The 23708-nt window shown below is 37.6% G+C and overlaps 3 protein-coding genes and 1 long non-coding RNA gene across 6 annotated transcripts; 2 read left to right on the top strand and 2 right to left on the bottom strand.

Annotated features, from left to right (window-relative positions):
- The first annotated feature begins 1396 nt into the window (after nt 1-1396).
- On the top strand, nt 1397-4824 carry LOC147863417 (peroxisome biogenesis protein 3-1-like). Its single transcript, XM_087320402.1, has 8 exons — nt 1397-1576; nt 2859-3020; nt 3114-3313; nt 3391-3521; nt 3604-3731; nt 3802-4029; nt 4145-4400; nt 4473-4824. The coding sequence occupies exons 1-7, from the start codon at nt 1563-1565 to the stop codon at nt 4386-4388; spliced, it is 1107 nt and encodes a 368-aa protein (XP_087176528.1). The 5' UTR covers nt 1397-1562; the 3' UTR covers nt 4389-4400; nt 4473-4824.
- A 5375-nt stretch (nt 4825-10199) lies between these two features.
- On the top strand, nt 10200-16050 carry LOC147863416 (SH2 domain-containing protein A-like). Of its 3 annotated transcripts, none has more exons than XR_015529803.1 (10): nt 10200-10727; nt 10870-11013; nt 12249-12449; nt 12537-12638; nt 12763-12840; nt 12989-13156; nt 13234-13952; nt 14197-14359; nt 14504-14575; nt 15009-15140. XR_015529803.1 is itself a non-coding variant. In XM_087319686.1 (10 exons), exons 1-10 carry the CDS (start codon nt 10524-10526, stop codon nt 15789-15791), a joined length of 2229 nt encoding a protein of 742 aa, XP_087175812.1. In that variant the 5' UTR covers nt 10202-10523; the 3' UTR covers nt 15792-16050. The 3 variants fall into 3 exon arrangements, 2 of the variants coding, with proteins under 2 accessions (XP_087175812.1, XP_087175811.1); XM_087319686.1 differs by lacking the exon at nt 14504-14575 and adding an exon at nt 15683-16050 and having other exon boundaries at nt 10202-10727; nt 15009-15349; XM_087319685.1 differs by lacking the exon at nt 14504-14575 and adding an exon at nt 15671-16050 and having other exon boundaries at nt 10202-10727; nt 15009-15349.
- A 609-nt stretch (nt 16051-16659) lies between these two features.
- Nucleotides 16660-19803, bottom strand: LOC147863415 (uncharacterized). Its single transcript, XR_015529835.1, has 2 exons — nt 19629-19803; nt 16660-17074 (listed from the first exon to the last, which is right to left on the bottom strand). It is a non-coding gene; the product is annotated as an uncharacterized LOC147863415 (long non-coding RNA).
- A 635-nt stretch (nt 19804-20438) lies between these two features.
- Nucleotides 20439-22532, bottom strand: LOC147863414 (protein SHI RELATED SEQUENCE 5-like). Its single transcript, XM_087319287.1, has 3 exons — nt 22515-22532; nt 22131-22379; nt 20439-20891 (listed from the first exon to the last, which is right to left on the bottom strand). Exons 1-3 carry the CDS (start codon nt 22530-22532, stop codon nt 20439-20441), a joined length of 720 nt encoding a protein of 239 aa, XP_087175413.1.
- Between the last annotated feature and the right edge of the window lie 1176 nt (nt 22533-23708).

Raw genomic sequence — 23708 nt, 5'->3', positions numbered from 1 at the left:
GTATGTTCGACGGATGCATTTACATATTATCACCTTTATGTCTTTGATGTAGGAATGTTTGAAGCAACTAACTAAACACAAGTGTGATTTATGTACAAGGTTCATTCTAAAGTATCCCTGAGAGCACAAGAAACTAAGCAATGACGACAAACAAATATATCTTTCTTTGAAGACGCTATGGAATGACAACTGACAAATCTACTTCATGTGAAAGGTATCATCATAGCGAACACAAAAAGAACGAATGAAGAGCATGAGTCGATGACACTGAGACCTCAACTCAGTTTTCATATTGACACATTTGAACCAAAAGAGAGAGTGACAAAAGTGTGAGTACAACCGAAATTCAAACATAAGGATGGGGAGAGATCACTGACAAAGCCTAGGTAAGATAATGAAAAAATATCCTCCTCCACTTGGTTCAAATCTAGTCTTGAAGTAAGATGAGCTACATTTAATTTTTAATGCATGACAAAAGAGAGATATGGGACAAGCACTTATATAAAGATAACTATCATTTGATTGAGCGGCCAAAGGGGGAGTGAATTCATTCTTGGTTAAAGGCTAGGCCGATTCGCCACACCTTTAGGTCACGAATAATGGGGCAATGCCTAGTGTGTGAGGAACTTCCTCACACACTAGGCATTCCCCATTATTCGTTTAAGCTTAACCGGTTTGGCCTAAACTGGTTTGTGAACCAGGTTGGGACAAAAAAGCTGAAGATACCCAAAAAACACCCCCACCCCCACCACTACTACTTCCTCCTACTCTTCTTCTCTTCCTCATAACTCCCACCCCCTCGGCCTTACCAATGATGAGTCAAACTCAACTCCAAGTCCCACCTCCACGACTCCCTCTTTGTAGACTACTATGATTGGTCGGCTGACATCCATGAATCCCCTGCCTCCCACCACCCGAACCACGAGGCCCGAGGCTATGACGACCTATTACTCTTGGTAATCCAATCCTTCTCCAAAGAATGTATATAGCACTGAACAACAAGGAGGTCCTTGATCGTCCACTATGCAAGCTCTCTCTCCCTCTCTCGTCACTCAATAGTATCTTGCCTACGGCTTCGTGTCATTCTCTTTGTCAACTTTCAAGTTCTAACTTTCTAAACCCTAAAATTCTGAACGGCTTGAGCCGGTTTCGCAAGGCTCAAGCCAAGTCGAGCCGAGGTCAAACCGTTTAGGTAGGCTCACGCCTAAACCGAGCCGCTAAGCCGTTAAAACCGGTTTAGGCTTGAGCCGAGCCGTTGCCGATTCCTATGAGGAAGGGGGAGTTTGAATTGCAAACACTTCCAAATATAACGATAAATGCATGTACATATATGTATGTATGTATGTATACCATATACATACATACATGCCATACACATACATACAAACATATCACACACATCCATAGATGATTGCATAGCAAGTCCATCGATCGAGACAGAGGCCGAGATTCTATAGCGTCGACTCTGCAGGACTTTGTTCGTTCTAATAGACGAAGAGAACAAAAGATGCGCCTCTGAGTGTTCTTTTTCTTTTGTTTCCGCAGCTACCAAGCAAGGAATAATGATGTCCATCAGGTGCTTCTCTCTCTCTCTCTCTCTTGTCTCCTTTTGTCTTCTCTTTTCTGTGTTCAGTTTTCTACGCTTTGAATCCGTTCGAGTTAGCAATGTCTAAGAGAAAATTCAGGATTTTCTCGAATTCATAAATATTGTATTTATTCATGTTATTTTCACTGGTGATAAACAATCTACTTATATGTCATAATAATTTCTTCTTTTTCTTCTATCAAAGGATACACTGATGCTACTTGATTTCAATATTCTCCATTTCCCGTGACATGTCTCTAAGAGCAACGGACCTTATCATGAACAGATGATCTTTTTACCAAATGATGTCAATTCTATGTTAATCATAATGTTTCTCATATTGATGTAGCACGGTTCAATAATACTCTTGAATCACATCAGTTTTAAGAGTAATGGTTAGCATTATTTTCTGAGATAATGTTTCTATCAAATGACATATATCATGGTTCACCATGCTCCACTTTACATCACATGATCTAAAGTAATGATAAAGTTTATTTTATGAGATTGTGTTTTTAGCAAGTGATTCACTTCACTCTCCTTACACGACTTGATCCTAGGGTAATGATAAAGTTTATCATATCAGATGGTGTTTTTATCAAATGACATATATTGTGATTTGCTACTCCATTTTTCATGTGGCTAGGGATCAAGACCCTAAAATTACCATGATAAGAATTTTGATTGAGCTAAAATGGCACTTCTTTTATCATTAATCAACTTATAGAAAGCAAACCAGGCTGTACTTAACAGTAATTTTCCTATGTAATCCCAATCAAGATTCTATTTTTCACCACAATAGTGATATGTTGTCTGAGCTTATACTTTGCTGATCTCCTAATAATAAGCAAAGGTAGATGAAGTTTGTCACCTGCACTCTCAAAGTTTCCATTTCGTTTGTAAATTTATGAAGACTCTTAAATCTTACCATAATAGTGTTGTGTTGACTGAACTTATACTTTCTTAATCTTCTTTGTAAAGAAAAACTGTAGGTAGAACTTGATACAATATTTTAGACCAGAGGTCAAGAAACACGATAGGTTCATTTCAAAGTCATAGATGGCATATGTAAAAAAAAGTAAATCAAAACCATTGTGATAACTTTCGCATTCCAGATCAGGTGAGATGTGATTACAAATGCTTAATTGTGACTCATACATCGTGAATTCTGGTGCATATATGATGTCACTACTTTCCACCTTTAGTCTTTTTTAGCTTGTAACTATTATGGCAACTCTAATGATATTTATCTTTGTTTTTCTGCTTGATTTAGGAACTGGATTAAAAAGCATAAAACTGCACTTCTGGTGTCAGCAAGTGCAGCAGGAGTTGGATATATCTGCTATCGAGCCATCAAAACACATTTTACTAGCATACAAGAAAGAGAAGCCCATGCATATATGCTTCGTCAAGCTGAGCTGAGGATGGAGGCTCAGTATGTTACTGCTTGACTTTTTTGGTTATCTTTCTATTGTTGTAATTTAGATCTGACATGCATGTCACATGCTACCTTGTGGTAATAATTCAGGTTAGAGCACCATTTTCAGAGTGTACAGCAAATATCTGACAACGGAACATTGCCATCTATTTTGCCGAACCTTAGAAAAGCAATCCTAGACCAGATCGACTTATTGAGCTTAAGAAAAAAACTGGAACAAGGGAAAGAATCTCCACATATTCTCTCTTCAGAAGAAAAAAGGGAACTTTGGGAGGAGCTGAAAATATTAAGTACATTTGTGTGCTGTTTTCTTCGATTAATTTTGCAAATGCTAGTTGAAACTTTATGAACTTGCTATGTTTCTCAGGCTTTACTCTGACCATCACCTCCATGTGGGCGCTTTTGTTGCTAATTCTATTCGTACGTGTTCAGCTTAACATTCTAGCAAGGCACGTTTACATACACACTGCGCGTGATATCTCAAATACAGATTCAATGGTATATTTTGATTAGACCACATCCTAATATATTGTTTGGTCATGATGTTGTTGAACTGATGGAGTTTTGGTTCATTGTGCAGGATCCAAAAGGCGGGTTTTCTAGGTTTTTCCAACAGAAATATCTCACGTTTGCAGAATTTCTTCCTTCTATTGGATTGGAGCTATTGATTTCAGATTCAAAGCTAGCTGTCAAGCATGTTTTGTCGAAGTTAGTGAAGTTTTTTCTTCTTTACATTTGGATTGATCCGAATCTCTGTTGATTTTCCTTTGATTTGCAGCAAGTCACTAAGAGAGCCTTGCACACTGAACGATTTGCAAGAAATATTTGAAAGTATTGTGAGGTCTCTTGCCGCAAATAAATTGAGTTGGCTACCGTACATTCTCCCAGAAAATAATATACTCCCCAGTGAACTTTTGGTGGAATGTGAGGTAGAAGAGATATTGTCAAAAGATAGTAAAGAAAAAATGGAAATATTGATGCAAGAGACAAGGGATATCTTAGATAGGTAACTATGTTTAAACATGACAAACTGCATCTTCACGTACTTTGCTTAACATATGTTAGCATAGGGAGATGTTTTATATCTGTAACTCCTAACTATGGACGCATTGGTATTTCAGTAAGGAGTTCAACGAGGTACTAATATCTACATCTGGTGTGATATTGAATCGAATAATCGAGGATTTCAATGAGATGTATCAAGGTAGGGAAGAAGCTGGTATACCGTTAGTAAAGCTTGTTCCTCAGGTAGCAAACATGGGGGTGTTGCTTCTTGAGGAAGGAGATGAGAATAGGTTCATTCAATTGCTTACGAGTCTACCACAGCTGCAATCATTCTGTGCTGCGGTTTATTCTCATTCCTAGGAGAAAAGCAAGGTAATTGGTTTTCTTCTTTTTTTCTTCTTGTCAATCCCGTTCTTGCTCACCAAGAGTTGTTTGTTGCTTTAGGTTCTAGTTTCAATATGTAGTATTTTGCACAAACAAGCGTGTACTTCATCTCTTTCTATTGGATCTAACTTTGGAGTAGCAATTGCTATGTTAAAAAAGCATGGATCCTTTTAATTCACTGTAAAATTCTGAGTTGGATGGGGTCATCAGGAATTGTAAGTGTATATGTGTAGTTCTTTCATCCTATGAAATTCATTTTCAGTGCAGAGATCTAATACTAGCACCATTATAAGTGTGTTGAACTGTATTCTAAGCTTACATCAGTATGATTCCATGATTTGTGACATTCAACATGCTCATTCTCCGTTTATTATTATGCTTTTCCGATACAATTATATCGATATTGTGATCATTGCAGAATATATTTTGATGGGTATTGAAAGTCAGTTCAATATATTCATCATACCAATCAAGGATATTTTGATTTTTGATGATTATGGCATGGTTATATTCTCTCAAGAAATTTAGACATTAATTATATTCATCTTCCCATGGATGGAATTATGCTTTTCAACACAATTGGCTTGATGTTGTGATATTGGCATAGTGTATTTTGAATGGAATACATAAAAGGGAAGCCCCACCTAAATAATGATTTTTATGGATATAAATTTCTAAAGGTATGCTTATTGTCAAAATTATATATATTTATGCTCAGTCAGTGTGTAGGCTTCCTAATCACTAGAACACTATTATTATGCACACCAATAAAGAAGTTCATCATAAGCAACATACAGCACATAATTGTTTAGCAGCAAGCTACAAGAAGATAGAGCTTGTGTTTTGGAAACAAAATCAGAACACTATTATTATGCACACCAATAAAGAAGTTCATCATAAGCAACATACAGCACATAATTGTTTAGCAGCAAGCTACAAGAAGATAGAGCTTGTGTTTTGGAAACAAAATCAGAACACTATTATTATGCACACCAATAAAGAAGTTCATCATAAGCAACATACAGCACATAATTGTTTAGCAGCAAGCTACAAGAAGATAGAGCTTGTGTTTTGGAAACAAAATCAACAACTAAGTAATGAAATTAGCAAAATACTTGCCAAGTAGAGCAATTAGTAGTTGAAGTTTCTAATTAGTGAGAGTCTCAAGTTTTGTAAATTAATCTCCATTAAAATTGACATAAAAATTATATGCACTATTGTCAAACACTTGTCTCAAGGAATCCAATACAATACGTTTATGCTTACCAATATAGGATGCATAACAATCATTTGACAGTTTGGAAAGTCCATTTTAGAGAGTACAATTGAATTGATTAGTTGAGTTTAGAGAGAGAGAGGAGCCAAAAAAATGTAATCATTTAGAGAGAGATCAAGAGAGTTTTAGTTAGAAATGGTTAGTAATGCCACTACATAATGATTTAAATGGGGAATTCTAGGAGAATTCCTTGTTAGGAATGGTCTATGGTGCCACTACAATATGGAGAGAAAGAAAGAAAGAAAGAAAGAAAGAAAGAAAGAAAGAGAGAGAGAGAGAGAGAGAGAGATTCTATCATCTTCGGAGCTAAAATACAACCTATGTGACAAAAACTATAGCATTTTCATGTAATACAAGTGAAAGTGAGTGTATGTTGCAATTGAAAGTGCATATTGTGGTTATGAGAAAAATTTGTGCAACTAGATTTCGTTGAGGATTTGTGGAGAGAATATTGAAATGTGATAAAAGGTAGAGCATTGTGTCAAAGTATGGAACTTAAACCCACTCTTAGAGTCCAGAACTTTTTAGGGCAAAGTGTGCTTCGTCATCTACTCTCATGATTGGTTCCAAATACTCCTCTTTCTAGATTATAGTGAATGTGAGATAAGTTTTACAAAAGCAATGGTTTGAATGATAGACAGTGGAATGGGCTTACATGTGTTGATGTGCGTGGCTCCCCATTGATGAAGAAGATGGGTTTGTGGTCAAATGCAAAATATGTAGAATAATGTGTGACGCTTGAGCGTACACTTTTTTCCCATGTCATGGTACATTAGCATTACAAAAGGCTTCATTCCGAGAAGAGCCTATATTGGAACATCATGAAGCAAGTGTGTTGCATCCCATCTTCTATATCTTGCATTGAGAGAGAGAGAGAGAGAGAGAGAGACCCCCTACATTCCACAATGGCATCTAGTACATTAATAGGATACGTATGGAGTAATAGAGAGGTAAGAAAAGTGAGTCTCGAACCCAAGACGTAGGGCTAATAATAGAATAACTTACCAATAGGTTGAGCTAATTGTGTGTGAGAGAGAGTGATCTCCGAAAACCAAATCGGCCCCATCAGACGATTGGTTACAACAAACTAACTATGTGTTACACCCTAGTTTCATTTCCATCCAAGTCTCTTGAAAAGGAGCGGGAGGTCAAAGGGTTTCGATGTGGGTGTGGCATGTGGTCCTGATGTAAAAGGTACCTCGACCATAACTTCTAGCCAGTGTAACTATCTTCTTTAATTGTTTCTACACAACGAGTGACTTTGAGGCTTGGCATTCGAGTGCATTTGGTTGTTCTTTGGTTTTCTACTTTAGCGAAGGAGAGGTCGAATCGTGCGGGTGTGTCGAAGCTCATTGTCCCCTCCTATCCATGAAAATTTTCATTGATTACTTGTTGGTGAATGTTAGAAAGGTTATGGTTAGTATTTTGTAGCTTATTCTTCTATGTTGTTTTAGCTCTAATATATATCTTCCTAGTTTCTTTATATTTGGGATATCAAATAGTTGGGAAGGGATCCTAATATGTCTATGTGACATTATCTATATATTCTTTCCTCTCAAGGAAGTCCATTAACATGACCATTCTCAACCTCAAGTTAATGAGATGATACTCTAAGTTGTCTGATGACCCTCAGTGCATTTGGTAAGAACGAAACCTAAATTAGGGAAGTGCATGTAGTGTTCCTTATAGTATAAAATTTTAGGTGGGAATGGCTCTAGTGGTTGATCCATTTATGTCGAATGTAAATTTGTCGTATTTCTTGGCATATTGCTTTATTACAGTCCTCATGAGAGGTTAAAGTTTTATCGATCTCATGGTTGTTGTTAGAGTTTTGGCAAGTCTACATGCACGGCGAAACACGTAGTAGGCTCCCAAGATCAATAAATAACATACATGTATAGAGATAGGAACATAGACATAAACAAATGATGTAGATATAGAGGGAAGATTAAAGCTATCATAATATAAGAATGAAAAGATATGTATACAATATAGGGAGGAAGAGTTCTTCCATATACGATTATGCTTCACTCAAAACTCTATAGCATTCTGTTATACTTGTGAAGGACTTTTGCATGAACGCCACTTGTCACACATGCATTTTGCATGCACACCACTTTTGCATGCATATACTATGACATGTAATTACCTTCATCATTAACTAATATCGATAATGGCTTGATGGTTAAACAAAATAACTATGAACACGTGTGTTATGTGTTCAAGTCCTTCCAAGTACGACAATTGTACCTAAGAGCAAGAATATATATTATTAATATCTAGGCCACTTACAAAAAGCCAACTTACCACAATGTTATACCAAGAGCTAGTATCTTCGGGCTCATTTGAGTGATGGAGATGCCTCAAAAGCTTGACAAGATATCCTATCTTATCATTGGCTATGTAACCTATAATAATAATTATGGTTGAAAAAGTACTTCTACTAGCATTAGGGGTAAAGTAAACTTTGCTCTAATTATGTCACGTGGCACTTTCGATTTGCATCAGAGTTGACATGACATCATCATCACCAATTATGGTCTCTCTAATTGCGTCCACATGAAAGGTGGTAGCCATCGAGCCCAAACCACTAATGCATACATGAGGGAAGGGGCGCTAATGAGTCGAAGAGCCACCCCTGAATTCATGGCTCTTGAAAGTATGCATGGTTGCATTGTCTCTCGAGAAGTGAGAGGGATGCATATCCTCTTGTTAGTCTATCTTTTGTTGCATGTGTCATAAAAAATTTACCCGAGGGGTCACTGAAAGTGTCTCTAAGATATACATATCATCCAACTACTTCAACTAGTCTATGAGAGACTCTTAGGTGACATTTAGTCCTAACTCGAGTAGATTTGTGGAAGATAAGGACTTTAGTTTTCCCTAGATTCACTACCCATCCTCTTTGTGTGCAAAAGTCATTCAAGGCATTAAGGTTCCTTTGTACGTTGTGTTCAGAATCATAGAGTAAAAATATGTCTTTTGCATATTAGAGCAAGAGATTGACTTGGGTACCCCCTAGGACTACTTCGTTGCCTCCCTTACAAGCAATAAAATCAGTGATCTCATCAATATAGATCCCAAAAAGAGTCGATGATAGGGGCAATAACTAAACGTATGTATTTCATTTAAGATTCCTAGCACTTCATGTGTTTAACACTTGGTTATTTCATGGCAAGAGGTACTCTCGTTATGTGTATGGAAACCATCATCTAGTAGACAATATTGTAATTCTTTGCAAAAAGGGTTACTTATGTATTCTTGGTTATTGTGTTGGTCTGGAAAGGGGAGATGGTGCTCTCAATTTAATCGTTTGTTTCGTTTGGGGATCAAAGAGGAGGGAGATATAGTTGAAGCCCCATCTCAAAGAATTTTGGAGTTTGTTGAAGTGCAATAATTATTATGCATCCTGCCTAATTATGAGTGTTATCTGGCAACAATTAGAAAATGTTGCATTGATGGAAGGTCCTTTACCTTTACAAACAAAAGAGCAATCATGGATTGATTGATGCTTTTGGGGTTAGACATTGTTTTACAAGTGACTGTTAATCTTTTGTATCATTGCTCCATTGAGTCTCTTCGATGGCTATCATCTAAGACTGATGAAGAACGGAAAATACATAAATCTGATCATGGATAGTGGGAGATATTCAAACGTAGTTAACATTCTAAATTACCACTTGTAGCAAAGGTTTTCATTTGAAGAGTTTTGATTGGGGGTTTGCCTTTGGGATGCTCTCTAAAGCGACGTGGACTAGCAACGGGCAATATTATTGTATCTTTTGCACTAATCAAATGGAATATAGAACTCATCGTTTCATATAGTGTATGATTGCTTGTCAGATTTAGAGTTATATTTCTCAACTTTGGCAAGTTTTATCACAATGTTATTTGATGCCTAGACAATGGGTGTTTGCACAATTCAAACAAGTTGGCCCAAAATCAAAGATGGAGATCGTTTTCTTATTTATGAGGAATTGGGGATTGCGGCATTATTAGGATATGCGCAATGCTTTTGTATTTGAAGGTAGGCATGACGTCAAAGCATATCTATAAAAAGAAGTTGATGGGAGTAGTAATGCAACAATTTTCTTTATTGGGGGGCTCATCCTCCTCTAGGATGCCATGCATCATCAATGGTAATAATGCATGCATGGTTGCATTTCATGGGAGCAACACGCATGCTGGTTGGGCGGCACACGCACTAAGAGCAAGCAAGGACGATGCAGAATGAGACATGGGTAGATTGGTTTAACAATAAGAAGGATGACTTATATCACCAAAGTCAAGAAGTTGAGATCAAGAGTCAATTAATACTAATTAGTAATAATAATGTCTTCAAGAAGAAAGCGTGCAAAGGTTCATCATCATCATCATGGATCGTCTTCTTCTTTTGTTGGATGCTTTGGGCTTCAAATGTAAATTTGGCATATTTAGGTCCCATGAATAATAAGATAACGAATCTCAATGGCCTTGGGAGTCAGAAGAAGGAAGACGACAACGACTCAGTGACGACGACGACGAAGAAGAAGAAGAAGAAGAAGAAGAAGAAGAGCAGCAATTCGTTCTCTAGCTGCCGTGGGAAAGGACGGCCATGCTTCATGATGCAATGCCCACTTTTTGCACCTTCGAATCTGTGAGCTAAGGCTAGGGCTAGGGCTAGGGCTAGGGCTAGGGCTAGGTATTGAGTATTAGGGTTTGAGTAGAGCTAGAGCTAGAGGTTGGGTTTAAGAGTAATGATTAGGGTTTTGGGCTACGGTTTGCATTTGAATTTGGGTTAGGATATGAATTAGGGTTCCTGTTTAGGATTTGCACTAGAGTTCCCCACAGAGAATATGAGGGAACAGAGTAACACCATATCCATTTTTGGAGATGAGGATTACTGCCGTTTAAACGATCTGTATTTACCCCTCTCATCATCTTCTTCTCCTTCTTCTTCTTCTTCTCCTTCTCCTTCTTCTCCTGATAATCAAAGCTTTACCGTCTGCTTATGGATCTATTTGGTGAAGAACTCTGCGCCAGGTCTTCTCTTACGCATGGTTAGTTGAATTTTTTTCAGCTTGTTTCTCGAATTATATATATTCTAATACTCCATATGGCTTTTTTTGGTTTAAAATGACATGTTTTATTACTGAAAAAACAATTTTTATTCTGAAACGGGCATAATTTTGTTTTCTTCAGGTTTGCTCAGAAAACAAAGAAGAAAGACCTCTGCTATCAATTGACCCTGAACAAGTTTTGAACCTTCATTCATGGGAATCTGGTTTCTCTGTTTCTGCTCAACAGGCTTGCCCATTAGAGAAATGGGTACATATAGGCTGTGAGGTATTGTTTTCCATCTTTCTAGTTTCTGTTCCCACCCTGAAGCGTATTTCTGTAGCTCCAATTGTATGCATTTTTGCAAGCCAATCAAATGGATTTTAAAATCAAAGCCCTTGGCCCTACCCATATTTTGAAATTACATGTGTTTTTGCCAAACAATTATTGGTGCTATAATCATGGTCATTAGCCAAACATATATTTTGAAATTTGATGTATCTTCTTAAACAGAAGTATCGATGTTAGAATCATGGCCATTGGCCATACTAGTTGTGGTGGATGGGGTCATATTAGAGATGTTTGTTGATTGAGGACATCAGGCATGACTTTGAAGAATTCCTTCAATGTTGTACTAGTTTTCAAGGACTGCTAACAAGGACGGAACCATCACTGATGATGCAAGGATTGCTCATTGCTAGTATACCCAATCACAGATGCAAACTCACGGAAGATCCGAACTGTGAAAATAGAAAACACGCATAGGTCCTCATTTCACCTTTAGTTCAGTTTTTCTGTTTGTTCTACCATATTAAAATCCCCCATTTGCATGGCAGGGGAGGGTGATTTCTAATGAGTGTTGATCTCTTCAGTCATTTGAACCCCCCTTTCTACATTATGTATCAATATCATCATTGTAACAAGGCTTTCTCCAGAGGCAAGAAAATCTACTATTTCAAAAGTAATATGTAGTCACATGGTAATTATAGGCTATAGCGCTCATCTATATTTATAGCTTATTAATCAATTCCGCCTCCACAAATTCTTCATTGGATGTCTCTCTCCATCTCTTGAATTTAAGGCTAAGTTATTGCAGCATTTTCATGCGTCATGTCATGTATTTAATGAAGGATATATGACAGAAACCTTGATCATGGTTTCAAGTCGAAACACTTTCAAAACATAACTTTTCCTCTGACGACAAAAACAAGGTGTAAATGTGCTCATTGGGTGCTAAGTTTGATACTTACTGTACTTGCAGATTATCCTCCTCAAGATATTCAAGCATGATATCTTGTAAATTTTGGAATGTTGACAGATGAAGCAAGTACATATGAGCAAACAAAATTGCAATATCATGATATTTATAAGATGGTTTGGAGACATGATTGAATGAATTCTCTATTCTAAGCTCCTGCAGAAAATGGAATTTTAATTATTTTTTCTTGAAACAGATTAACAGATTAGCAAGTGAGCAGCTTTTTCTGATTTGATGTTTTCGTTCAAAATTTTATCAACTGCAGGTGGCTAGAGGGGTTATTCGTCTTCATATTGATGGAGTCATGGCTGCTGAAAAGCATATAACTGGACCTGTAGTAAGTAATTGCCAAGGGACATTAATCTTCATGGGGGGTAATGGAGGTAAAACTAGTGATAATCCGCAAGGATATGTACATTATGTTCGTGTACTTCCACAGCCAACTGTGTCCAATCATTATGTGAAGGTATATTTCTCCTTTTGTAAAATTCGTCTGATGAGGTAGATTTATTTCTTCTTTGTGTTTAAATGCATTTTCTCCCGACACTTGCAGCATCCCCCTTTAGAATTAGCACTTGATGGGTCAACTGGAGCTTTGGATGATTATGAGGTTGAAGAAGGAGGGGATGGAATATGGAGTGTTGTAGGAGGCAAGGTATGATTTTTTATCATGCTATTTATTTGAACAAATTTCTATAAATATCAGGGTTAAGGGGTCAGGGGAGTTTTGCTTAATGTTTGTGTTTAGTGTTTTCAAAATAAAGTTTTTTGATATGTAGGCATCTTGTCGACGCAATTTTGCCCTTGATGTTGTTTTGCTTGATGCTCTAGGGAGATCAGTACACAAGGATATGGAGGTAATTTAAGATTGAACTTTTCATTATTATATTTGTAAAATACTGAAGCAAGGAAATCATTATTGAGTGTGTAACATACATATGTGTTCACCATTATCTTTAGTGGTTTTTGTCAATGATGCTTCAATATGCCAGTGTTTTTAAACAGATATTAGCACTCCTTATATTTGCGGATAACAGTCATCCAGTTGAAAAACCAAAAGATGATGCGGAGGCACCACTGTTGACAACATTTGATGGCGTAGAATTTCCCTCTACAGAGAGACCCATCAAACTTGTTCACGGTCGTGCATCTTTCAAACTGAAAATATCACAGGTTTAATTTTATTTTGTATAAATATCCTTATTATTCAAATGTACCATATGATATCAGTTTTTTTTACTGTTTCGCAGCTTTCTTCAAAATGTGATAACCGCCTTTTTCGTGTCTGTTTTGATTCACCAACCATCCCTAGTTATCCATTTCTTCAAGTCTTTTCACGGCCAATTCGGTGTGTATCTCGTAATAGAAATAGCAGATTCCCAACTCTTCCATTGAAGAGGTCTCTTATTGCTGATACCTCATGGATGCCAGAAGAATCTGTCATAGAACCACCATTTGCTTATGGTAATCCTTCCAATGTGCAAAGTGGAATGAAGTGGTATCCGGGGCAGTACCAAGTAAAGCGTACACGGGTAGTACCCGAACCCTTGAGATCTGTAAAATATCGATCGAGTGATACATGTGGAATTCAAGCCAATTTCCTTACGCCAGATAACAATGTACTTCCATCTGTTCTAGAAAAGGATGAAGACTATGCTACAAGTCTTGAGCATTCTTATGCTTATGAAAGTCCTTTGTCATGTTCCATCCAAAAAGAGATCACGTTGGCTTTTGATCGTCCAACCATTGAAGAAAAACGTCGAGAATCGATGGATACAACCAACATTACTGGATCACATAGGCCTAACTTTACAGAGCCATTCTTGGATTTCCTTGTGTTCAAATACAGCCTCGAAAACATACAAAGCCGTGCAGCATTCTTAAGGGGAGTAATCACATGTTGGAGTGATCAACTACTGTCGGACTTTGCCAGTCGAGTATCACTTGCTACTTCATGCAAACATACTGGGTATGTATCAAATGACTGGTTCTCAACATTTCTTCATTTCTAGATTATTATTGAATATCCTGTAATTAAAGTAAAACCACAATATAGTTCTTGAATCCCATGCAGTAATAATGGATTTCCACTCCATATTCAGAACCCTGACTGAGTTGCTTCTCTTTTTAATGCATACTGAAGCTTCCAAATGAGAAGCATGTGTTCATCACATCATCTCACTAACGTTGTCACCTTTTCTAATGTCCTTTAGGCATCAAATTCTTATGGCAAGAAATCTAATACATGATGGTAATCAAGTTTGGAAAGAAATAGTAAGGAATTCTTATCCAGTTCCTTGGGAGATTGTCATGGAACATGTGGAGAAGCATTTTTTCAATTTGTCTAGTACAAGAAAACGGCACTTTTCTCCTAAGGTATGACTTCTGATGATTTTAATTGCTCGTTTTAATGAGTTTATTCAAAGCATGTACACAATGCTGTGTTTTCGTTCATCCTCGTGGTATATCTATGTTTATCCTTGTGGTGAGTCAGCTTTGTTTTCACTACACCTCATACAGGTAGCCAGATACACTTGAATGGAGTAATGATATACAATCTCTTGAGTTGCAATTGCAAATGAACATGGTCATGTAAGAGCTTAAATCATTAAATTACTTGTTAGGTTAGGGATCATTACATGGTTGCTGTATTGTTGTCAATCAAGTATTCTCTATGGTTAATATGAGAAAATATAAGAAATTGAACATTTAGTCCATCGAGAAAAGAAAACATCCATGTTACTCAAAAGAAGGAACCTGTTATTAAGGAGATTTTTTTTCTCTTGGATTGAAACTTGTTGCTTGTGTTTCGGCTTTAATAAAAAATCATATTATTCAACACATGACGAAGACAGGAGGGTGTTTTTGAATTTGATTCACGTAAAACCGTTTTCCTATAATGCTTCCACTATCTCTGAAATACTTCTTACTGGAATGAAACACAAACATAATACAACATTTTTGTTTTCAAAGGAAGTCATGTCTATATAGTTGCAAAAACGAATCTTGATGTTGGGTAATGCAGGATAAACTCTTCCTCAAGAGGTTAACAAGATGTAGCACAAAGGATATATTACGTGATGACTTCAATCGGCTTTGGTATTGGCTATATCCAGTGTGTCAGTCGTTATTGGATCCCCGAGTAAGGAAGATATGGGAGATCGAGGAACCAAAGCATATACTAACCATGGTTTCTCGAGAAGAGGTTGAAGATTTAATGAGATGTTCGGATGCACCAATGTTCATGCTTCGATTCGTGAGCACTTGCAGCTGGCCACATCCAGATGCTGGGGGCTTGATCATAACCTACGTTGGCAAGGACCTTAGGATTCATCACAAGCTTTTGTCCCTTGATAACATATCGAGGTGAGCAAAGCAAATGAGTCTTTTGTATTCTTACTCAACTGTCCTTGCATGTGTTAACCTTTCCTTTTTACATATCTTTGACTTGCTTCATGTAAGCTGAACAAAACTATTTTGGCTAGTTGCGTTTGACCTTGTGGTCAGGAGCACAAATCCTTACCCTCACCCTTGATTCCCAAAACTCTTGTAATTGAGCTACCCAAGAGAAAAAATTAATTATGAAGTCTTTGACCTCATCTTTTGTTTTTGGCCTGTGTTCTTAATAAGTATGAATTTTAAATGCGTTATGTGCAGTATATTGGATGTGCTAATGCCTTTTTTTAGAATCGCTTGTAGGTTCAACACTGGGGATAAAAGGTCTCTCCTGGAAATGATCCTGGCACAAGAGGAATTATCTCAAACACATATGCCGCAAGGTTTGAGTCTGAAGATTACAAATCAATGAAATGTTAGGGCATGCCATATTGTCCTCAATAAATTCTTCAAGAAACATGGTCAATAACGTGGATATATGAAGAGTTTAGCTATACTATATTTGTGCATCTCGTGTGGATATGGTGTATATAAAGGATATAACATTGGAGGTTTTCTCCCTAGCATTCCAAATGACGCCATTGTCATTGCATTCTGTAACACAGAATTATAATTTTTTGGATGCTGACAAGCGATTTATTCCATTGGCACATTATGTGCAATTATTTCTCTCTTTTTTGCAATAATTAAAAGTAAAACAAAGAATTAATCAAAAGAATCTAATTAAAAAACAAATGTTAAAACTTCTAAAATCAAATTCAGAACCCTTGAAAATTGAAACAACAAATACAACTTGATATTATTGTTATAAAAAAATGGGAACTAAATCAAACTAATACATAGCATGCCTTGCAGCCAGTAAATTACTATAAGCAATAGAGACCCTTATTTTGCATCTTTCCATTGAACGCATTAGGCCACGCCTTTAGCCTCTACCATAAATGTGCATAGAGCTATTGCCAATTAAGAACTTGCAATTCAATCAAAGGATTATTTCCACATGGCGCTATTACAAGTACATTGCATTTCCCAGGCTTCTCTGATATGTGTATTGATCTGATATGATTGGGCTCTTTGGAAAGTGAGGTGTAGATCAATACCTCCATGAAGATTGAGCCACCCTTTATGGTTGATGAAGGAAGAGTGAGCACTATCCCTCGTTTACCACATTATGTTGTAAATATCACCTTATCTTCTTGCATGTAATGTCATGCAATGAGTAGTGTTGGCATTTAGATCCTTTTTGGTTGATAATGCTAGATCAAAAACATATACAAGCATTACTTGATTCCAATTTTTTAATATTAAATTGGCCTTAAATCAACCTTCACTATGTTCTTTATGAATAGTAACTAGTATTTTCGTGACTAGTTACAAATTTGGGAATGTCATATTATTACATAAATTAATTGATTACGTCACTTTCTCGAACTGCACTTTTGTGATTGTGTTAAATTGAGCCAAACATATCCACCGTTTGTGTTTCATCGACAATTATTGAGGTGAGCATCCAAAATCTGGACACAAATCCATGGAACATTTCGTCGATGATGAATGATGTGGAAAGTGTGTAAATGTGTCCATCGGTTGCAAAATAGTACCATCCACTTTGGTGTCATATGCGTCAATTCCAAACAATTCTTCTTGGCTTGTCTCCACGCACATAATATCACAACTAAGCATGCTATTGAAGACCTATAAATATAGAAAACCAATCAAAATTGTATAATTGACCTAAGAAAAAATTGTAAGTTCTCTCATTGTCATGTTTAGCTTCATACATCATATATGATCATTTGTTTGAGTAATTTGGAGATCGACTTTAATGTTATCGATTATGTAAGTCATGCTGTTGATGTTCTTATATTCAATATGTCCTCTGGTCACAAAATAGTAGTTGTATCATAATTGTTCTAACCATTAACAATTGGCAAATTTGAGTTGGTTTGTGTTGAAACCGTGGTTTACCTTATTTTCTAGTTTGGTTTTGAATTATACCGACTTGCGTTATCCCTCGATTTCAAGAATTTGGATTGAACCAAAATCAAACCAAGAACCATTGACATATATCTTGATAGTTTAGTTTTAACATTATAACTTAAAACTACTAATTGGCAACGATTTGATTTGAGACAGAACCAAACCATGAAATCACATCTTAATCGCACAACCATCACATGAACTTTCAAATTATATGAATCTTAACAATTTGTTGCTAATCCAGCTTGAACCTCTAGTTTCAATGGCGCAACAATTCATAGGACAAAGTTTTATAATATGAATTAAGGGGCCTAGGAAGAAGTATAAATATTAGGCCTAGCTACCCTCCCGAAACACATAATATATCCAAAACCCAAAGTCTTGAGACACTAGTAGTGTGGGCTAGGCTTTCGTCGTGACAATCGTGTTACCTATTCCAAAGTATTAATCATCCTAATATCCATCACTATGGGATGTCAATGATAGGCTAGATATGTCTTGATCATAGCTAAGGGGTGGTCGTGAGGATAGGGTTCTTCTATCCTATTTATTCACATTTCTTTTAGTTTTATTTGGTCTATTGATTAAATAGACTCTTAACACATTCAAGTAAACAAGATCACAAACTTAATTACACATGTTTTTCATATATATATATATATATATATATATATATATAAAGTACATATTTCCTATATATATAAGTATTTTGTGGTGACTTAAGGTAATTAATGTGTATTAATTAAGTAGTGAGGACTAATAACTTAATTTCCAATAATAGATTAGGGTAGGGAACACTTACAATATATTCATTTCTGCAATATTTGCAGGCTTAGTCATTAGCCCTTTTCAATAATAGATTAGGGTAGGGAACACTTACAATATATTAATTTCTGCAATATTTGCTGGCTTAGTGATTAGCCCTAGATTACCTGGCTTCAGAATGATTGGCACTTATTCTTACTCGTGTGCAAGAGCCTGGAGTTTAAGTTGGCTGGATTGCTAAGAATAGCCATCAATGCTCAACCAGCCTTACTGGAGCTTTTTCACCATAAGCTCCCCCCGTTAAATCGGAAAGTTCCAAGGAGCTTCTGGTTGATTTGTTCATTTAGTGATTAATACAGAAGCCACTAGGATCAATAACAAAGAATATTGTGCACAAACACCATTTCTAAGACTAGCTTAAATTCTTTATTTTAAGCAGTTGATTAATTGATTGAAAGTGGTCAATCTTGCATACCTAAATTTCGTGTAATACTGTTTAAGTTATTAAAGCATGTTTAATTAGTTTAGACTTTTAACGATCCTTTCTTGGTTAATTAACTCCTCATAAGCGATCAAGCAAGTTCAGTTATATACTATCTGGATCAAATTCCCCACTGTAAACGACACATTTTACTAACGAGTTAAGGAAAGACAATGATCCGACCCTATGAGACAACATCAGTTGAACTAACCTAACGCTATCAATGGGGTTTTGTTAAGCTCCCAAGGTTTGACAATCTAGGCGGACCCTGCATGAGTAAGGAGGAGATCATTCCATGCCACCAAAGTAGACCAAGCAGGGGTTAAATCGCGGAGTTTAGTTGTTTAAATTAAGGTTTGTTCTGTTTTCGTTTAGAAATCTTCCTCTAGTAACGAACTCCATGAAGCTAATAGCTTCACAAAAATCAGGAATTGTGAAATCAAGTAAGTTTGCTTGCCCTAAAGATGGAAAATTAAACAAATCCAGCAATTTGCATGAACGTTCCATACAACACATATTTTGCAAGAAGAATTTTCACAAAATCTACCCCAAGCTTTCCCAAAAGAAAATTTATGCAGCAGATCATCTGCACTTCAACTGTCATGTACAAAACTCGCAACTAAATTATATTGTGAAAACTACACATAACAAAATGTGGTGTAAAAACTACACATAAAAAACTATGGTGTAAAAAAAACTACACACCAAAAAGTATGGTGTAAAAACTACACATAAAACAATGACGGAAAGAGCACAACAATCACCTATGGAACAATCACCTATGGGGCCGCACGCTTCACCCAAAAAGCAAAAGGCACTGTGTGAAAGGTTCAGAGCCTTCGTACAAGCTTGCACATAGCTTTCATGTTAAGCGCACATATAGAAAAACCTGATGCAATTAACTAACTTGCACTACTATTCACATATGTATATATAGCCTGTAGGCTACTGTAAGCTTTGTGCAAATTGCACAGAAACCATCGTGTGAACCCTCCACAGTATTTAGGGTCTGCTTTTACTCACCCATATTCGTGTACATTTCTAACACCAGCTTCTTTCATTCGTTCAAGTTCTACCAAATCTATGTCGTTGAGCCTGCACATGTGTCAGAAAAGAAAAGCACAATGGCCTGCTGCAGATAGATTTAGGCTCCAATCGTATCGTTGAGGATGGCTCTGCATAGCTGAAGACATCGGTCATCATCGAGGGAGAACACGGCAGTTAAGGCTGGTTCGATCTAGGGTTAGTTAGGTCGATTCCGGGTTCGAGCTCAGAGAACTCATTCTAAGACAATATGTACATACTTCTAGGGGTATCTACTTACTTACATTAAGTAGTCATTTCGAAAGGCTACAATGTACATCTACTGATTCCCCAATTTATATATAAGTCACCTTGTATAGTCTTTCTGTAATAATCTCTCTTAACTAATGGGAAAGTAGCTTCATTTTGGGAAAAAAAATACATATTTCTATGGGACTAATTCGAGTTAAATGGGTTGGGCCCATCTGTATATGTCAAGGACTTAAGTGTTATGGACACTATTATTATTACGTGAATATTGTGAGGAATACACTAATTATTCCTTAAATATGTGTGTGATAACGTGATTCACGCATACTCATCACCATTCACTAATTACATAGTTTGATAACGTGATAACGTTGTGTCAAACATATTGAAACAAACTTTGCAAACCATTCATGTTGTTGCTACTACTACTACTATTACATGGTTTCCCAACACATGTTAACTCCTCCATAACAATATTGTGCACACAATATTGAAACTAAGTGCTTTAATAGTGGAAGTTACTTACTCTAATAAGAATTCTCAAAAAGATATAAAGTTAACTGCTAGATTATCAACAAGGTGGAATGGGTATAACTCTATACCTCCTCGTAAAATTAATCTAAAGATGAACATTGAACGATGCAAAGATTGGTGAATTAGGAAATTTACATGAATGTTACCTGAACTATACAAACTCTCAAAATCCATCATAGGATTAGAGTTTGTTGATGCTAGTTGCAGGAGCTCAAGATGTTGCACATTCGTGGCTTCTCCTCTAGTCGTTGTCGTAGCTACGTTGATTGATCTATCCAAACCTTGATCAAAGAGAAAGCCTTGAAAACATCTACCTCCAATCTTGACTCTTGTTTTATAAGCATATTCTTCTTGCCTCGGATGGACGGCAAGATTTGTTAATTTTACAAACTCAAAGGTTGCCTCCGTTCGGACTTCCAAGAGAGGGTGGATCAAAGCATCGGATTCTACATGCACATGCACACACAAATATTATAACAAAAACTCAATATAACATGTGTTTTTTCCTTACAATATGCATGTATATACATTTTAAGGACGACATGTTGTGTAAGGGTGTGTATATGTATTACTATAAGCAACCCATATGTATTGGTTTAACGGTCATTAAATTCAATAATATATTGCTCCAAATTTAAAACTTGTCACTTAGGCTAGGGGGAAGGAACATGTACAACTTGGTAGATAGATGTAGTCATTCATGCGTAATTTAGAATTATGTTGGTGATAAGATGCAACCCATAACCATAAGAAGCTTATGGATGGTTAAGTAAATTCCTATATTATAATGTATGTGCACTGTATATATATATATATATTCCAGTGTCTTAATGTTGCCTCGTAATTTATTGTGAATCCATCATGTATGAAAATTAGGATACTCGGCCAATGAGTGAAGAGAGATCTGAAATTCCTGGAAGAGGGTTTAGGGTTTAGGGTGTTTGGCACAGAAGTGACGTCCAAAACAACATTGGTACGTGCATCCATCCGTCCGTCATTGGATTGAGGAGATGAGAAGAAGTGGGCAGGCCAATTCTGTAGAGAGGAGATTTATTTATTTATTTATTTATTTTGGTGGTGGGGGGGGGGGGAGAGTATAGAGAAGAAGTGGTGAGGCTGGTAGATAGATGAACCTGATGATGGCATTCTGGAGGCGTAGGAGCTGGACGTAACGATGCGGTGATCATGAGGAGGAGGAGGAGGAGTCGTGGATGATGGACCAAATACATGATGATGATGATGATGATCATCATCATCATCATCATCATCAACTCCAGGTTGATCGTCAGCAGTAGCAGCAGCAGTAGTAGTAGTAGTAGGTGTGGTGGTGGTGGTGGTATGATGAGGAATATTATTATAGTGTGAATCTGGTGATGAGTAGCCCTGCTGCTGATGCTGATGCTGATGCTGATGCTGGATGGGTGGTGGGGGGCCCATGATCGATGATGAAGTGTCGAACGTCACCATCTTACGTGCTCGCTTTGACGGTGGCGGTGGCGGTGGGGGTGGGGGGGCCCCAATTAGGTCGATGCAGTAACGTGGGCGGTGGTGGTCGTGGTGGGCGTCGGCCGAGGAGTAAGACGAGAAGATGGCATGTTGGGTATAATGGTCATATTGGGCATTATGGTGGGGCGTCGTCATATTGGTCCTCATGCTGGTTGTGCTGCTGCTGCTGCTGCGTTTGGATCTGAGGGGTACCCAGGTGCTCTTCAAGTGGGTTGGGCAGTGGAGGCCCCGCATCCTGCAACATGTCCGGCATCGCCTGTGCCCGCACTCTTTCTTGGCCTGGTTCCCACAATCCTGGCAGGGGACTCCACCTCCACCTCCACCTCCACCTCTGCTACTCCTCCTCCTCCTGCTGCTGCTGCTGCTACTACCACCATCACCATCACCATCACCATCAGCAGCGTTGGCAGTAGTAGTAATGGTGGTGTCCCTCAACAAGTACTGGTGCGGGCCATGATGGAATAACGATTGCGTCGGGCTCGCACGTGCGGCCCCCGCTTGTCCGTGAGAGGCAGAGGCAGAGGCAGAGGCAGCGGCAGCGGAGGAGGAGGAGGAAGGAAGATAAGGGCGTTGTACTTGTGGCCCATCGTCCATATGCCTATCCCAATCTGCGCGGTACGTACGGCACAGACAAACAGAGAGAGACACACACAGAGATTGACTGACTGAGACACAGACAAAAAAAGAGGAGTAGCGATGGAGAGAATCTACATACATATATTATCTGATCACCACCTCGGATCAACCAGCACAAACAACCTAAATACCTAATATATATTTCTTACTTTTCTTTAATTCTTCCTTTATTTTAGTTCTTTTACATACATACACACATACATATTGACATTTGTTGGGATGACGATGGAATGTGTATGCATGTAGTGAGTGAAGTTGAATAGAGCCAACCTTTTCCCTCTCTCTCTCTCTCTCTCTCTCTCTCTCTCTCTCTCTCTCTCTCTCTCCACCTTTGCTTTCTTTTTTTGTTGTTCATTTGTGTGGGCGATTTTTAGATTGTGTGTGTCTATGTGTGTCTTGTTTGCAGCATGTGTTGCTACAAGAAGAGTTTGTGGAAAAGGTGAACACTAGCGGTTCTTGAAAATGACAAGTTGCACATGGGGGGTGGTGTTGTATTATAAGAACAATATATGCCCTACCCTTCACACATGATAGCCATTCATTACTCTCTGATTCGTTGACACAATACCACGTCGGCGCGCACACTCAAAGCTAGTGATCCATGGACATGCTTGCCATTATTTCGCCGATCATTCTGTCTTCTTGGAATGTTGTGATCAACTGCCAAATAGTACATGTTGCGCTAGCCGATGGAACATGATGCCTCACTTTGACATGACAACTTCCGCGTCTCAAATGCAATGCCACGTCTACTAGCTACAACTAGTTGAGGTATGCACTATGTCAATCGATGACTTTTAATCAAGTTCGTATGACAACATGTTTAGGAACTCGAAAAGATTGTTTGCGTCGACTAGTGTAATAAGATGCCATGTTACCTAACTAGCGAAGCACTATTGCAAGGTCAGCACACCCCAAACCACGTATGTGAAGGCACGATGCCATATCACCTAACATAATCACATGTTGTCGTATTATCTGCACACTTAAAGTAATGATGATGGCATGACATAATTGTTCTTGTTCTTGTTGAAGTATGTGATGAATTGGCACTCATGTCACCTAACATAACGTAATGTGAGGCGTGATGCCATATTACCACCATATTGCCACCATGCTTGAACTATGAGGTGC

Source organism: Azolla caroliniana, unplaced genomic scaffold (assembly GCF_043228905.1).
Source record: "Azolla caroliniana isolate FFs.n. ecotype wild unplaced genomic scaffold, voAzoCaro1.0.p SCAF_5, whole genome shotgun sequence".
Taxonomy (NCBI): domain Eukaryota; kingdom Viridiplantae; phylum Streptophyta; class Polypodiopsida; order Salviniales; family Salviniaceae; genus Azolla; species Azolla caroliniana.
Note: the sequence above shows the minus strand (reverse complement) of the source record. Positions and strands in the feature narration are given on the sequence as shown.

Coding starts and splice junctions, on each gene's coding strand:
- LOC147863416 (XM_087319685.1), top strand. CDS start 10,524: ATGAGGGAACAGAGTAACACCATATCCATTTTTGGAGATGAGGATTAC. Junction 12,639..12,762: donor GGAGTGTTGTAGGAGGCAAG/GTATGATTTTTT, acceptor TTTGATATGTAG/GCATCTTGTCGACGCAATTT. Junction 14,360..15,008: donor AACGGCACTTTTCTCCTAAG/GTATGACTTCTG, acceptor TGGGTAATGCAG/GATAAACTCTTCCTCAAGAG.
- LOC147863414 (XM_087319287.1), bottom strand. Junction 20,892..22,130: donor CCCACTTGAAGAGCACCTGG/GTACCCCTCAGA, acceptor TATTTGTGTGTG/CATGTGCATGTAGAATCCGA.
- LOC147863417 (XM_087320402.1), top strand. Junction 3,732..3,801: donor GTCAAGCATGTTTTGTCGAA/GTTAGTGAAGTT, acceptor TTTGATTTGCAG/CAAGTCACTAAGAGAGCCTT. Junction 4,030..4,144: donor ACAAGGGATATCTTAGATAG/GTAACTATGTTT, acceptor TTGGTATTTCAG/TAAGGAGTTCAACGAGGTAC.